At 43.7% G+C, this 17,535-nt stretch overlaps 1 protein-coding gene across 1 annotated transcript in view; it reads left to right on the forward strand.

Moving 5' to 3' along the window:
• LOC143183247 (headcase protein-like) overlaps positions 1-5,537 on the forward strand; it is a 160,513-nt gene extending 154,976 nt beyond the window's left edge. The window contains exons 3-5 of the mRNA XM_076384758.1: positions 3,255-3,443; positions 3,997-4,182; positions 5,214-5,537. Of these exons, the coding sequence (XP_076240873.1) occupies positions 3,255-3,443; positions 3,997-4,182; positions 5,214-5,387 (549 nt within the window). The 3' untranslated portion in view covers positions 5,388-5,537. The remainder of the gene's footprint in view (positions 1-3,254; positions 3,444-3,996; positions 4,183-5,213) is intronic.
• The last annotated feature ends 11,998 nt before the right edge of the window (positions 5,538-17,535 follow it).

Genomic DNA, 17,535 nt, shown 5'->3' on the forward strand with positions numbered 1-17,535 from the left:
CAGCGATCCTTCGCGTGCATCCTTTGTCCTGGGTGCTCGTAAATCCTCCGAGGGCTGCTAGGAGAGCCTGCTTCTCCGCGCTGAAACGATTTCAGACTCATACTCTCGCGTTAACTACTCGCAACGACGATCCACCCACTCGGTCGTGTATTTACGGCGAGTCTGCAACTAGGGGGCGGATCGCTCTGGCAGACTAGGGATGAAGTTTTTGGACGATGCTTGACTGACTTTCAGGATTTTTGTCAGCCTCTTAATAAGCTTTCATTAGGTTCCCATGGAATAGGAGGAGTAAATCTGTAGTTTGTGGGGCGCTAGTGTCTCTTTGTCTCGTCTTTGAGCGATGTCGATTACTGTTGCGTGAAAGTTTGGGAGTTGATGAAAACAGCATGTGGTGGATGTCCTTAGACAGTGGATGGACCTTAGACAGTTTTTGTACACAACTGTAGCTGATTGGGGCAGCGATTGCTGTGATAGAAGATTAATGTATAATTATGGACGGGAGACCTTCAGATGAGAGCAACAGTAATTGTATAATTAATTCTAAACTGAATAATTTATTTCCTGAAGGAATACTTATTCTTTGAAACTCGAGACACTGGTTAATTTGAAGTTGTTATTGATTAACATTTTTCAATCACGTTTATTTCATAGACTACACGTTTCACTATGTTTCTAAGTGTACTGGAAGAGACTGCACCATGTGCAAATGCATCATGAAAGATGTATTGTAAGAAGATACATTGCCGCACGAGTGCACCTCAAGAACATATCTATAAAACATAGTGTATTGACATTGTGTACGAGTCGAATGCAAAATGGAAGATTAGGGTCGATTTTTCCAGCGTGTTCTTTGACGGTTATAGCCTCGAGGATATCGCCGTGGGGACAAAAGCGGAAGCAACCCGGGGGCCGATCGTAACGAATTTTACGCCCGTCTATATAACCGAGCTTTATCGTCCCGAGACCTATGGCCGCTCCGCGTCGCTGTTAAAGTCTAAATAAGAGTAGAAGAGTCGACAAATCCCTGGGTGGTTTTTTACTTTCCTTTACCTCTTCTTCCTTCGCTCGTGATTATACTTGCCTTCCGTCGCGTTTCTTTTCGAAATTGCTTTGCAAATGAACAGAAGACAAGGCAAATCCACTAAGCTTTCACGTTCCTTTTATCCATCATTCCGCGACAGAAGAAATCCCAAGGATCACAACTAAACGTCTCGTCACGGAACGAAAATTCGCAATTTAAGTCTTCCGTCTGTCGCTGGAGCATCATTTCTTACCCGTTGCTTGCTCGAATCGCAGGACGAGGCTCGATTAAAAGGTCCAGGGACATTAATTACGTGTCCCGGGAAAATAGTGTCCCCCTGGTACAGTGAGCGAAGAGGGCAAAGTGCCGCGTTTCGTGGCAAACATTCAGAGAGTCGCCGAAAGGGAACGGCAGTAAAAAAGGAGTGCTTGGACGAGGGCACACACAATGCTTCTCTCTCTCTCTCTCTCTCTCGCTCTCTTTTCACTTCTAATCGAACTCGTAAAAAGTTGAAGTGCTTCTCCCACGGATCGACCCACGCGCGATCGGTTTCCAGTTGCAACCAGGAACGAAGGAGCTGGAAAAGTTGCCAGACCAATCCAATTTATTTATTCGAGCCCAGTGAAACACGAGGCCTCCCTACGATTCGACGGGCGAATGAATGTGTGGCGTCGATAGTCGGACCGAGAGTCTCTCCTTTCTTCGCCATTCGGCCTTTTCTCTTTTCTATGCTTCCCTTTTTCCTTCGTCTTCGTGGCCCGATCCTTCAGCCTCTCGGTCTCTGTCCCTTCCCCAATGGGCACGCCAGCCACTCGAAGCAACCGCTTCGAAGTCTGGAAACGTAGCTCCACGCTCGTGGAACCTTCTCTGATCAAACCGAGACGCTTACGTTCCGACGAGGTCGAGATTCTCGTCCTTGCCCTTGACTCGAGCTTCTTGGGCTTCTGCGCTACCCTTGGACTGCAGTCGAGGGTTCAGTCGTTGACCTATACTGTGGAAATTGTAAATCGATGGAGTTTTTGAATTAACCTGGGAGATGAAGAGTCGAGAATGCATAAGTCTACCAATTTTTAGTTTTCTCGATCTTTTATTTTAAACTGTCTTAGTTATTTACTGTCTTTGGGATTTCATCGAAGTGTAGAGGCAATGTGAAACCTTGAAGTGCACAGTAACGAGGATATAAAAGTCAGTCATAAGCTCGTGCGCAAAAGTGAACGTAATAAGTACTCTGAACGTAATAATCCTCGAGAATTCGTGAACGTTCTGTTCGAGAAAAGTCCTCAGGGCGAAGTCACAGACACTTTACACCCCAAAAGTTGGATAATACAGCGGTCCTGTTCTCCCTATTTCACTGTTCTCTTTTTTCCTTATTTCCTCTTTCTATGATCGATGCTCGGGCCGCAGAGGGCGGAGAAGGAAAGGGGATATTTACCGTGGTTATAAACGTCCTCGTCTGGAGTATATCCCTCCCCATCACCAGCAGAAAATCCTTCCACCTTTTACCTCGACCTCTGCTTGCGTCTGCTCCCTTGCCAGTTTCTCTCTGTTCTTTATTCAACCACCTGAGTGCGACACCAAACTCTTTTTTCTCATTTCCTGTCTTCGCGTTTCGCGTCCTCTTTCTCCTTCCGTCGCTTCCTTCGTCATTAGGAACGTGACATTTTGGGCGGTCTTCCACTCTTTCCACCCCCTCCTTGCTTTCTTTTCCTATCGAAGGTCTCTTCGACCTGTCCTTTGCCGTATTTTCGGAGGTGCCCTGACCCTTGTGACCTCTTCCACAGCTACCAGTCTCATTCTGTCACCGCGTCCTTTCCTCGGCAATAAAGTTGCGTTTTATGCCAGTTGCTAGTATTCGGCGATTTCAAGCTGATTCCACGTTCTTTATCCATATTGCAGCTTTATCGCGAAATGTTTGCGAAGCTGGGCTGTTCTCAGTGTAAAGTACGGTACTTTAACGACGCAGCCCTTCCCAGTTCAAGTGGAAAGGAGATTGCAACACAGTTGACCATAATTTCCATTAAAGGCCAAAGCGTTGTCTTTTAATTACTTCTTCGGGAGCGTTTCGCGCTTAGTGTGTATTCTCTGGCCATCAAAGCGAGCTTAATTCATCGTATTTTCTCCTTCTCCTCTCTCTCTCTCTCAGACATCTCCTTTTAAATATGCGTACTTGTTCGCTCGGAATTGTTCTTTGTGAAACACGACCCTCATTTGCGTTTCGTTCCCTTTGTTGCAGATGGAAGATGAGGGCAACCACGGCAACGACGATACCAGATGCTTCATCCTGTCGACCCTGGCCGCGCTGCAGTGGTCCAGAGTGTCCTGCGTCCTTTGCCGCGCTCCTATGCTCGTTTTCGATAGGTATCCTTTGGTCGACGGTACGTTCTTCTTGTCACCGAGACAGCATTCACCTGCATGCGCGGAGGTAAGTTCTATAATTTTTCTTTTGTATATTTTTCTCTAAAACAATCAGTGCTACATTCCTCTGATGGATGGGCCATGTTGTTAGCTCTTTCTTAATCTTTCTAGTACCGATCTCTTAATCTCAAGTACAGTGAGAATTGACACGGCAATATTTACCTAGTTTTTTTATTATATAACTATTACTGGTAAACAAAGATTTTCCCACGCGTTGAGAAATTTTCCCAGAGTACACCAGCTAAAGAAAGTTGTATTTCCCTTTTCATTAAAAGAATTATTTGGAGAGAAATTAGGGAAGTTTTAAAGTAGATACTGATCGGTATGTTGACATTAAGAGGGTGAAACTGTGTCTACACTACAGATACCAGTCGTTTAGTTGTACAAGTGGGGAAAAATTTAATTTCTGACAAATTAAATGTATTTTACAGAACCAGTATTTTTTATTAATTTAAGAAGTGTATTAAGTCATTTTGGAATAAGAGAGAAACAGTGCGTAATATAATGCTTGTGAATTAACCGAGAAACTTAAATCGATCCATTGCCGATGGTGGTTCCAGGTGAAGGTCGAAGGTCGCACACAGTTCTTGTCCGCCGTGTGCATGAGTTGCTTGGAAGGCAGTGGTGGGCAGCCCGTACGTTGCCGTTGCTGTACTCATGCATGGGATGGTTCCAGCTTAGTCCTTGGAACAATGTACAGCTACGATATCTTCGCTGCCATGCCCTGTTGCACCGAGCGGCTCAAGGTAGGTCTATGGTTTCACGACTATCTTTCGAGTATGACCTACATTCAGTTAGAGTTCAGTGTCGTTGACATTTGCATCTTGCACGGAATGCAATTCAATTATACAATTTCTTGGATAACCTGATTATGAAATAATCGTATAATTGTCATGAAATTATGATTATGTAGAGGCATTCGTTAGTTGTGTTACATGTTGAAAATTCCTTACACGTTTTATGTGACACTCAAGAAGAGATTTGAGGTTTTCGAGTTTAAGCCATGTTCTTTTGGAATCAAAATTTCGACATTCGCAATCCCAGGTCTTTTAAATAGAATTACAAATGTTAGCCTAAAAGTGATATTGAATTTTGATACAGCAGTGTCCATGAATATCGGTATTTTTAACTGATATAGTAGCTGTCATTCATTGGTAGTGTACCACTACCACTCTCCTTCAAGTGTGAAGGATAACTAACATACTATGCAGAGCTGAAAAGATGTTGCTTACAATTAAAAAAGAAGTATTCCCTATGACCAATTTTTTCTTCAGTCTTTTCATCTTGTTTTGATAATTGAATATGTGTATTGTACGTGTCTCATGGAAGACCCCTAGAAAGCACTAGAAGCGATGCTTTACAGTAGACTTCCCATGAAACCACGTGCAGTACATGCATATGAAATTAGTGATCCTTAATGGAGTGATCGGAGAAGGTGGATAATTATTGCTGATCGAGAATTATTTGCGTTTCAAGTGGAAGTAGACAGAGGAAAAAATTAAAAAAAAAAAAAGAATATAGTGTTCTTGAAGTATTCTGCTGTGTTCCCTACTTATTGCACTTGGTCGTGCAATCACTTCCTTTGAAGATCCCTGTATGAGATGTCTTCCTAGCAGAACAACAGAGAAAGGAGGACCACCTAGAGTGTGCAGAACCTGCAAACTGTCCTCATCTCTTTTGCCTCTTTGCTACTCTCCAACAATTTCCTTCCAGCTCTGCATAGTACCTAACAGTGTTGCTTTGCAACTATGAAGGGACAAACTCATTTTTGTTGCAGTGCAACAGCTGCCAGAAGCCCTTGATCTATCCTCACCAGCGGCTGAACTACTACTCGGACTACAGCCGCGTTTTCGCATGCCCCCATTGCAGAACCGTCGACGCGCACTTCGTGAAGCCTCTATCGGTCTACTTCACCCGCGAGCCGTTTCAGCTTTACAGCCAGTGGCCGTAACCATTAGGGAACTTAGCTAACCGGCGTCTAACCACCGCGACTGACCCGTGTCCCCTCTTCTTCGACCCACTGATCTCCCTGCTCCGGGCGACCTTGCTCTAGATCCTCCAAGAAACTCGTCGGACCGTTTCATTCTCTCTTCGACTCCATTCAAAATGGTTGTCACCGTCACCATCACCACCATCACCATCATCGAGGGAAACAAGGAAGACAAAAGTTCCAACCCTGTCACGAGACACTTTCTCTTGTCACTCTTCGTCGCGAGAGAATTTTATTTCGCGATTGTGACATCCAATAGAAATATTTTTATTCTTACATTCTTGGATGTTCATTGTTCTAATTTTGGAACAATTTTGTATCCCAAAATTGGAGTTTTCGTCGTGGAAAGATCGAATTTACTGCAATGTGCTGGGTATTTCGAAAAGTTTCGTGATTCTTCTAGCTGACTGGAGAATATTGTTTTTTTTTTCTCTTTATTCTCTCGGTGTATTTCTCGAGGCGGTGTGGAAAGCGGAAGTGTCACGTTCCTGGCGAGCTCCCCGTAGCAGCGATAAGGTTTAAGAGTTTTTTTTTGACCTCGATATAGTAGGGTTTATGTACGTTAATTCAGAGCGAGGGATGATGATCGGGCGACGACGAGCTGCATCGTCGAGAAACCGATTTCTCGTCGACGACGACGTATCGACAAGCTGCGGTCGTTTCGCCGGAGGTAGCACTCCTCGGCGAGACTTCGGGTAAACGATATTATCGTCAGTATTATCGATAAGGGTAACGAGATCGCGGAATTGTGTAGAAAGTCGAATTTAAGTTCGCGAGAAATTCGCTTAGGAGCGTAGTCAAAAATGGTGTGATGCGTGGATTTTGTTTTTTCTATTGGTCTCTTCGTACTTCGTGTCAAACGTTAGTCAAATTCTAAAGTCAGGTCGGTTAAGAGATAGTAAATTAAGTGTTGTAAATTAATCGTCTTCGAAATTAAGGAGAAGTACAGTTTTTTCTTGTCGTTGTGTTAGTTTAAGAATATTCGGAAAATTAGGCTTAAATTCGGAAATCGTAATTTGTGGGTCGATATGTCGTCGTTAAGCGATTCGATGAAAGCTCATCGACGTTTCCAAGTTTAGTTGAAAAGAAATATCGCGTCGAAGTGCAGCGGAGAAGTCGATGATAATCGTCCCTCGCGTTTCCCATAGTCGAATTGCATTGATGCATACATAAGGATATTGCAAATGAAAAAGTAAGCAAGCAAAAGGTATAATGTTATAAGGCTTATGTTAGACGCAGGAAGAAGAAGGGTGTCAGACTTCCTTTTATTATTATTACTATTATTAACGTAAGTGTGTATGAAAAAACAAAAAAAAAAAAATAATTAAAAAGGTAAGGAAGAAGGAAGACCACTTTATACCAGAAGGGGGGAGAGAATAATAATGAACTATCGTTTGTTATTTAGATAATCGAGAACGTTGTTTTTTTTACATTTTATTAGTTTATACGTTTACGGCGGCCATGTTGATTTTGTTTAAGGATCTACGACTCATTCGATGGGTTTCACGTTGAACGGCCGGGTGCCCGACGATTCTTCGCCCTTCGAAAAATTATCCAAACTTCTTCCATTTAGTTTGTACCCAAGTATTCCTTGGCAAACGTTTCAACGAAAGAAAATTCGTTAAGGATTAGCTGATACAAGGACAACGAATATAATATTCAGACATACTTTTTAGTTGCAAAAAAACAGAAAGAAGTTTTCTTTGATACTTTAGACGCATTCTAATTCACGACACAAATTTATATACTTGTACCTAACTTTTGCTTTTTTTTTGCTCTCATAAAAAAATGAGATTTTCATAAAGAAAGGATGGAAAAGACTTAGCTTCAAATCCTTCCACAAATCTCTGCCCTTCAGAATAGTTTTGTTAACTTCAACACATATAATTCAGACGAATAAGACTTCCAAATAATTTCACCTCGAAACATCCTCTATCCAATCTCCTCAGTCGTTAAAAAAATCCCCAATGAATGGAAGCTTCAAGCAATCCTCCCTTTCACTCGAAAATACCATCTCGAAAACGGTCGAAGGGCGGTAAGAAGCAGCGGGCACCCGAGGTAGCCAGTGTAAATACGTAATTAAGTGGGAGAGAGAACCAAATGTTCGGTGAGAACGGGAGAGAGTGGGTGCTTGAGAGGAAGTGAGGAAGAGGCAGAGAGCATGCAAAGGCAAAGAGAAGAAAGAGAGAGAGAGAGAGAGAGAGAAAAAGAAAAGAAATCTTCGTTTTTTCTGGCGATGCTGGTCGTTGCTGTCCATCAATAGCGGCCGTCCCACAAACAGACCGCCCACCGTTTTCCCAAGGTAGTATAGTCGATCGTGTACCTTCTTTACGTTACTTCGATTTCAAAGTATACTTAATCCATTATTAACGCCGGGAAGTATATTTAAATGATTATATAACGTGTATATGTCCCGTAGAATTTTAGCAAGGATCCGTGAGAACCTATCATGAGTGTGCACCGCATCGACTCCTTCGAACCACCTCTCATGCTCCTCTCCCTGTTGCTAGGGCGTTCTTCTTCAGCGCGCTCTGATACGCGCCGCGCGTCTTGGGACTCGGTTTCCCCATTACGTTCGTTCGCCAACCACCCACGGTGTTTTCTCCTCCCCCATCACCCTTTTCTTCGTTCGCTTCGCGAGAAGGCAGGAGTTCGAAGGAGTCGCCACGAACACGTGGTCTGCGTCGGATTAGTCGAACCGAGAGCATTCTACGATCCACGATCTATCAGGGAACAGATAGATCGAGAGAGGGCAGAGAGATAGCGTGAGGGAGTGTAAGCGAGGGAAGGATGCGAGCGTGAACGAGAGAAGTTCAAGGAAAAGAGAAAGAGACACGGGAAAACACGCCAGTCTGCGTGTAGAGAATCGTTCTTTCTTTGGATAAGCCAAAACACGACGAAGAGTGCGTCGTATCACGATAATAATCCACGACGACGGAACCGCCGCGTTTCTTCGTTCTCAGTTTCTTCGTTTCCTCTGTCCGTTCCATTTCCACGCGATTGGTCGCCAGAGCTTCGCGCGCAGAGACTCCACAGTCGTCTCTCGCGTTTTTCTCAGAGTGCCAAATGAGTGAGCGAGGGAAGGAGCTAATATATTTCGCTATCGTTTTTTTTTTTCTTTCACCAGTTTCTTCGTAGCCTTTTTTACACCCAGTCGTTTAAGATACATCGCGAGAATGGAGAGGAGGTAACACAGACGCGCACAGATGGCGCGGACTGGTTTCGTGGTCGGAAACCTTTCGGATGGGAAATTCGATTTTTATACCCGGTGAGTTGAGACACGCGATTCGGTTCTGTTCGAAACGACAGCTCCCGCGCTCTGCAGCGTGAGCAGCTCCAGACGCGGGGCAAGGAATCGATATATCTTGCTTGCGCCCGACGAAGGCCGATCGACGGCCCTTCGTACCTTTGTACTCCCTACCGTTTTCAATTTTCACCGCGTTGCTTCGCGTTGTTTAACGAGAGAGAGGAAGAGTAGGTGCCCGCTCGAGCGATTACATTTCAGACTATCGATTCAATCGGCTCTTTTCAGTTCCTATCGCGGGATTCGATGGCGACGCAGGAACACACAGGGAGGAGAGAAACGATCGTTCGAGTTCCTTCCGCGAGAAATCGATCCGCGATCACGCGCGGCCCTTCGCTACCGACGATCCATCGCACGCCCCCGCTCGATCCTCGGCCGCTGTCCTCCCACGAGATCGCCGCGGGGCCTTGGCAGAGGCGATCGATCGTCGGACGGCCGCGCCTCGAGGCACCTGGTTCGATTTGTAAAAATTTTTATAGTCAGTTTCAACGCGTCGACGTACCCAGATCGTTGGAACAGCCTCGGGACCGAGGCTGCAGGAGGATTTCCAGAACCAGGCTAGGTCCTAGAAACGCGAGGCAACTTCGTCTCGTTTGGCGCGTCGACGCAATGACGCACTCGCTCCGTAGTTGCTAAGGCTAACATTACGAAGTTGTAGGGTAACCTTCTTTCAATTCCGAGTAAAAGTCGCTATAACGATTTTTGTCGGCCCCTTGGTCGTCGCTTCCGCGAGTCCGCCATGAGGGAGGGAGCTTCGATCGTGTTCCAAGTCGAACGACGCGATCCTCCCCAGTTGAAGAATCTACCTCGATCCACGCAACCCTGAAGGAACGACGAGATGTTGCGAGACGCCAATTTCTCGGTTCGATTGGTCTCCGATTTTTTTCTAGCACTTGAAGTCTCGTCATCCTTTTACGAAGATCCTCCCCGCGAGTCCGCGGCGAGGCGACGATCGAGGGATCGGTTTTCTGTGTCAGTGTTTTCGTCATGAGAGGAAGTGGACCTCGATGGACACGGACAGCCTTGTTCGACGAAACCATCCCCTGAACTAGGTAGACGGTATGGTGGCGACGAGGGTGATGGTCGTGTTCATCGATCCCCTTTGGTAATCGTATCGATTTGTAATCATCGTGTCCGTGAGAATCTTTCTAATGATAGTTCTATCGAATAGCACATCTATGGCACGTTGAGGGGGCGGGATTTAAGGGTTGTGCTGAAGGAAAGGAGACATTGCTTTGGTGGGGTCCTGAAGGATTAACAAAGGAGGAGAGAGGTTATAGAGTGGTTGAACTATGAATAGAGTTTAGTATATAGTCATTTAATGGGACAGAGGATAGCGGGGTGAGAAGGTTTGAAATCATCGATAAAATAGTAAGTTTATATTGTATCGAGAGGACAGTTTTTCAGACGTAGTTAAGGGGAATACTTCCTTCGTTTCGAACGTCGGCCCTGGCCGACGCCCAAAGAGATATCCTTGAATTTCGTTGAATATTTTAGAGACTCGGCTCTAACTCGGTTATCGTTCGCCGCTCGTCGGGTCGAGTTTTTTTCCTATCTCGGCGCCCGCCTCTTCCCGTCCTCTCGCGCGTGTTTTCGGGGTTTCATTAGAAGCGAGGGAAGGGGAAGAGAAAAGAATCCTTTCCGCGAACGAAGCATGTGGAAAGCGGGAAGAGAACGGCGGGATAGCATTCTGCAGAAGGAAAATGAGAAGGGTAGAGAAGGGGATAGAGTAGAGGAACCGTACCGTCGAGCGGACGAGAATTCGTTCTAGTGATAGAAATGGGGTGGAGTGAAGAAAAAAATTTTATCCTGCAATTTATATATCGGTTGTTCTTCGAGACGTTCTTTTTTCACGCGGGATATTCGCGCAGTTTTAAAATAATTCTAAGAGGACAAAGTATATATATATTAATTATATTATATAAATATATATATATATATATATATGAAAATAAATATGAAATATTCTATAGAAGTCTCTACGATTAAGAACGATGTCGGTTTTTCTTTTCGTCTCTTAGTGTGTAAGGTTCTCTTTACAGCTGTGCTAGGACAACTATAGGTGTATACATAAGACGACGATTGTACGGTAACGAGAAGCTCCACGCATAATTAAACGTGTATTAAAAAAAAGTAATAGTAATACGTGCGCCCGGCGTACGTGCAACCGGGCTCGTAGTATATGGGTCTCCTTAGGGATTAAGGATGCACGACTATATCCAGTTTTTTCTTTTAGCAATTTAAACTACGTGCAAGTTTGTACATTGTGAGAGGTAGACGCGCCGAAGGATCGAGTGAGCGATAGATGAAAGCGCGCACGGTAATTCCTTTCCTTGCCATTTTGTAAAAAAGTGCTCAAAGTGATACACTGGGTATCGAAGACAGTGGTATTCAAAATTTCAGACAAATTTCGAAAATGGACACTCAAAAGAATGAAGAAGATTGAGGACTTACATTTCATCTAAAGAGGAGCAAATAGTTCTTGAAATTGTTACTTAAAAAATTAGAAGTTTTGCAGAGTTAATTCTGAGTTTAAAAATAAAATTTGTAGAGAGAGGTTGGAGCCCTGAACTTCATAAATTATTATTATCCTCAATTTAAATATTCTTCTCATGAAGAGTTGTGAAAATCTTATAGCAAAGAATAGATTCCATTCGTTGTAACATGGTTGCTTGTATCAGACTCCAGTGATAATTTAAATTATTAATCAGGTAATTATGGCAATTTGTTGCACAAGAATTACATTTTAATCTGCATTATACCTGCATATGAGTCAACATAATATGTTGCAACAATAAGTGTAAATAATATCAAAGTCCGACATACCTAGCGTAATTTGCATAGTTCTGTGGATAAGTGTTGCAATCTAATATTCAAATTTGAAGAATTATGAAATGGTCACAATTCAATATTCACGAAAGGAATACCGTGTGCTCGTTCAAAGAAAATTGCCACACGATCTTTCACTGCAGTCTTCTTTGCATTTGTGACACAATACACGTACACGTACACAGACATAATTACACGCATGTAGGGACAGCAGGTTGACACAGGATATATTATATACGTCTGTATAATACGATGTTCTTTCAGTAGAGAAAATTGTGAATCACTGAGCCACGTGAAACAGTGATCAGAAGCGCGTTCGAGCTTTTCTTACGACGCCTCCCTCAGTTTACATTTCACCGAGCATGCTTGCTCGTTAGTCCATTTTTAATTTCAGTTTCTATCTACCACTGTCGAGTTCTGTGTAGGCAGCGATCATTCTCAAAATTTCCTTGAAACGATAACTATTAAATTCGTTAAAGCGAAATAATCCATCTAGAGCCTTCAAAGGCGTACACATTAAAAAGTAGTCATATACTCGAGGAATATCTTCGCAACCATCAGAAAAATAATATTCATGAAATTATATAAATAACAATTTTATCAGAACATCTAGAATTAAACAGAAAGGAGCATAGGACCTATTCTAAAGGAATTGGGAGAAGTTCAAGTTTAACCCAGAACACGACAAGCGAGTAGAAGGGATGCACGCGAAATGGTGATAATTTCTTGTGATGGATACAACAAGCAGATGACGCTCTCTGTGGCGTTTGATCGCGATTAAATAACCCGTTCGGTCTGTATGTACGTGCAACAGGCTACTTCCGGGAAGATCGATGTCGCGAATGGTTATCGAAGTGAAAGGAATCAGGGAAAAGAGCAGCGATTTCTGCGACTTCCTCAACCCCCGAATTTCCGATCGTTCGAGGATCGCAGCATTTGCACTTTAGTTTCATTTAATCGTAGATGATACCCGCTTCGCGAGCAGTTTGTTTCTCAGTTATTTTGCGTTCGAGTCCTCAGAGACATTCTTCAGTTTTCCTCAGCCCATTGGGCGAGGATTCTCGTACGCAGTCGAGATTGTTTTATCGATACGTATAGTTGTTTAGCGACGTAATATGTATACATAGTTTCGATCGCGGTGCAAGGCAGCGAGGATTGCGCGCGTTTTTCGCTTTAGTTTTTAAGCAACCGCGTTATATTGGTTTTTTCAGGGTCTCTTTGTTGTTGCTTCGATCCACTGAGTAATTCTTTATTAACACAATTAGTTAGGAAGTTCTTGGGAGTGTCAAGATTTTTAATACGAGGAAGGCTCTCGTGGCTTTCAGTTGCTAGGTGCTCGAGACTTCGGGGTCTGGGGATATTTTAGAATTTTAGTTCAACTTTCGTCTGTAGATCTTGGGAGATCTAACAGTTTGAAATTCTCCAACTTCCGAATCCTGGGATTTCAAATATTCTTCAGGATGAATATCTTAGTAAGCTTTAGGAACTTCCGGTTCTTTCAATTCCTTCTGAAGTTTCGAAAATTTTGAACTTTCTTTCATCGTTCCTTTCGTCGGTTTTAAAGCCCTTGATGCTTCTGTATTTCCTAAACTTGAGCTTCTCAGTTCAAAATTTCTATTCAGGCCTTTTTTAATGTCCTCTAGTTCGTATGTCTAAAAATAAATTACTGTCAGATTTAACTTTACAAAAGAATTTAAAATTTCTATTCCTGTATACTCTAAAGTTGATGTAGTTCTAGTCACATCAAATTGGCAAGTTCGAAACATCATAAATGATGGTTAAAACTACTGATCTTCTCTGCAACGATAATCAGAAAATTCGATTTTCTCTCCATAAACCCTATCATGATCAAAATTTATCTCAAGCATATGCCATTGTGAATCAGTATGTGATAAAATATAGCCAATTTTGATTATCAAATTTCATAATGCTCCAGCTACACGAATCTCTAATAGATAAAAGTTAATATCTCCAGATCCTGGAAAAACGGAAGTTGCGAACTTCGCAACCTTCAGTTTCCCAGTAATAGCTTGCGACGCTTCCAGGAAGGGAAAAAGCAGACGCCTTTGTTCCAGAGATCGATATCGCGCGTCCATAGGATTGATCGATTGCACACATGCGTTTGTTGCTTAGCAGCAGCGCGGTTACGCGGTTTCCAGCCGGAAGTATCGCGTAACTCGCGTTCGTCCTGACAAATGAGACCCAGCTGTCGGGAGCTTTCTCGAGTTAGCGCTTCGTATTACTGTTTTTCTTTTTCTCCCTGGTATCGTCCGACAGTGATAGACAGTGTCACAGGTTTTCCTTCATTTCTTCACATCTGGCGATCCTCCAATTCTTTGGATCGATCGTGACGTTAATCCACGAGCTCAATCTTATTCGAAATCAATTTCAGTTCCGCGAGCCGCGGGTACGTCTCCACGCTGGAAAAATATCAGCGATTTCTTGGAAAGGTAGAACTGTTAGTACTTGATCACCCAGTGGAATTATTCTTAACGCCAGATCGTCAACTACTGACAGTGGAAAGAAAGGAAACTCCAGCGAAGGAAACGACGTATCCGCGGCACTCAATGCGTTTTCCACCCCCAGACGTACTTTCAGGCGCGCAGACGTGGAAAGAGAACGATAGAGTGTGAATGCAAGAGGAGAGAAAGAACGACAGAGGAAGAGAGAAAGGAAGGAGAGCTAAGAAATGACGCGAGAATGTCAGAGTGTGAGAGAGAGGGTTGAAAAGGAAACATTTAACCGTATCGCGACACTTGTCCGTCGACAAACGCGACTTTATCGAAAGACGTACAAAGTGAGAGAGGAAAGAAGGAGGAATACGCGTACTTATTAAACACGAATGAAAAAGAGAAGCCACCGCGAACGTGGAACCGGAAGGACGGTCGTTTCGTATCTCACGGGGATAGACGAGAGTGGCAAAGAGAGGTGGGAAGTGGGACACGTACGAGAGCGGGAGAATGATCGAGATGATCCCTTTCGGTTCACGCGCGTCGAGTCCCGATTAAGTTTGAACAGATTATAAATCTCACTCCCTCCCTTCGCAGAACGCTGATTCTCAGAGGACGCTGTTTTTTCGCCACGAGCACTAGGGGAAAATCGACGATTATATTTCCAACGGATACTCGCGCGTAGAAGCGATGCGTGGTATTTAAAATAAAATATGTACATTGCCCAGAGATGGTGTTGTTGAATACTGAAACAATGTTACGAACGACAAAGAAATTTTATATCGAGTGCGCTACTGGAGAGCGAATTTTGTTTTTTCCCTGGCGGACGGCGTTTACGTTACTCCCCTGCGTCGATGCCGCTTGCCTCTCGATGACGATTATTAACCATGCGAAAGAAAATTTTATTGTTAGGACAGTGTCGAAGAAATTCGGTGGAGACGAAACGAATGGGAGTAGAGGATTTTGTTTTCAAAAGGGACAAGGGTAGAGACCTCCTTTCGTCCATGTACGAGCAAGGTAGCCTCGCGAGAGGGAAGCTTTTCGGCGCGTTTAGAGAAAGATTTTATCGAAGGTGATCGAGAGGCAAGGGCGATGATCGCCGACCACGCAAATAGTACACACACCGGCTGTCTTTCACACTCTACGATTGAAGGAGTCGGACTTCCAGCGAGTCAGTGCGTTCAAGATACGACTTTCAATGGAGAATGGTGAGGTCGAGTCTAGGGGAGGTAGTTTATCGGTGCCAAATCATGGGGGTTTCCTGTTCAAGTCGATATCGATGATTACACGGCGGGTATTTCTAGCGGTTATCACTGTCAGGCTAACTTATCTTGGAGATTTTCACGTGTACAAACTCTGACTGGCGACTCATAACTTGTGGCATTGATAGAACGAGTTTCAGAACTTTATGCAAGTCCTCGCAGGAGAACTCTGCAATTTCGGAATATTCGTGTCACTCAAGCGGACATATCTCGATCAAACGATCCACAAAGTCAATCCTAGAGAGACGACGTCAAATTGAGCGCGTCGTCTTTGAATTTCCAATTGAGAAAACGTCAATTGCAGTCCAAACAGGAACAGAAATAACACTCGCTGCCGAACTATCTCGGGCCTTGATCACAAGCTGCTTCGAGGCAGCAGGAATTCTAGCGGAATCGAACGTAAACGTGTAGAAACCACGAGAGGAGCAACTCTCTGTCGGTGTCGATGTCGGCTGGAACAGGGAACACGATCTATAGGCTGCTGGGAGCCCGACTGTGATCGGGTCGATTGGGGATACGTTGGCTAAGGTACAAATGTACATAGGAACATAATGTTGTTATTTAACCTATAACACGCACACCTACTCCCTGATTGCTCTCTGGCGTGTTTCGAGCACACCTCGAAAAGTAATTCTAAAGTACTGTAACAACAATTCTACGGTCAGAGTACTCTCAGAAGAGGGCAGACTTTATCTGCTCGATGAAAGGTCGAAAAAAAATTCCCAAATTTCTTTCTCACGGATATTCCAAGATCCTCGAAGGACGAAGTGGAGAGCAACGATGGGAAAAAGGGTGGTCGCAAGGCAAGAAGAGAGATCGCAGACCGGAGGATCGATAAGTTAATCGACTGTAGCTGCGCAGAGACAATTGGTTCACGGCTCGCCTTCGCTCCGTTCGCTCTTGACCATCGTCGAATTTATTTCCTTCCAGCCCCCACACCCCTAGCTTTTTATTTCCACCCTGCATCGATAGCCCGGTTTTTACGAGCCGTGATCCAATCGATCGACGCGCCTCTGGGAGACGAGAGAGAAGAGAGAGCAAGAGGAGAGTGAATGAGTCTCGTTATGGGAATGGAAGCAATGAGGTATTCTATGTAAGAGGAAACACACACATACACGAAGTAATACACACGTACGTAGATTCTATTACTCGTCGGGCACGATGGTTCAATTCTCGTTTCGTTTTCTAGTTTCGTTCGCAGTTGTTGTTTTCGTCACGTAGATTTTGTGGACTAGTGATGGGGCGTTCAGTTCCTTCTCTTGCGAGCTTTCAGAGTTAATCGAGTTCTGTCGAGGAGAGAATAAGCAGGCACGGGAAACGAGAAAAGTCGTGAAGATTCTGCTCGATTCCCTGATTGAAATTTGTCAAAAATTCTCGACAATTTTCAGCTTTTCAGTAACCTTCGAGAGGATAGAAACTTATCTTCTGTGTCATTAATTTTCGTTTTTTCTTTGAAGCGACTCAGTGTCTCGTTATCTCGTGAAGCGCACATGCAGAGCAAGAGAGGGAAATGATTTGGACGAAGGAAGATAACTAAGGCGCGTGCAACGATAGTAATTAAGCTTTCACGGGACGCGTATTAATCGTTAGTTGGTAGGCTCCCTCTTATACATATATAACATGTATATACCGAAGCCCGTTTACAGCCAATTCCCTCAAGGGGTTAACCGATGTGTCTGAATGGCGTGTGGATGTGCTACGATATAGGTATATGTACACGATAAATACCCAACTAAACTCCCCTCCTCTTCGTACATTTAATAACGTTTACTGTGTCTATGTGTATGTATACGTACATATATAATCTCGTGTATAGCGTTCCCCCGTTCTTTTAGTGGGGGCGTTTTGCCGTGTAGTGGTATCTTAGTAGAATTTTTCACGATTCTTCGAACAAATCGCTCGTATAACTCGCTAGAATTCCGCTTGAGCGTCCATACTGATGGTCACAATGAGAGGAAAGTTGTCGACGTTTCCAATGAAGCATTGTCGCAAACTTATGGCGATATTTTTGGGACATCTTTTTACGAGGGAATCTCATGGACAGCTTTATTAAGCTAGGTCTACACCAGCAAACAATTCGCATACAAGATTTGCAAATAGTTCGTTTACTTTTTATCACCCTTACTCGATTTTTCTACGAACACTAAAAACAGTATGCGAATAGATATGCGAACAGATGATTTCTAGGAAATTTAATTTCCATACTGTTCGTGAATTCTGGTGTATTCGCACCTCTACTGATTTTAATGAAAAACAAAGAGATG

Source organism: Calliopsis andreniformis, chromosome 9, assembly GCF_051401765.1.
Source record: "Calliopsis andreniformis isolate RMS-2024a chromosome 9, iyCalAndr_principal, whole genome shotgun sequence".
Taxonomy (NCBI): Eukaryota; Metazoa; Arthropoda; class Insecta; order Hymenoptera; family Andrenidae; genus Calliopsis; species Calliopsis andreniformis.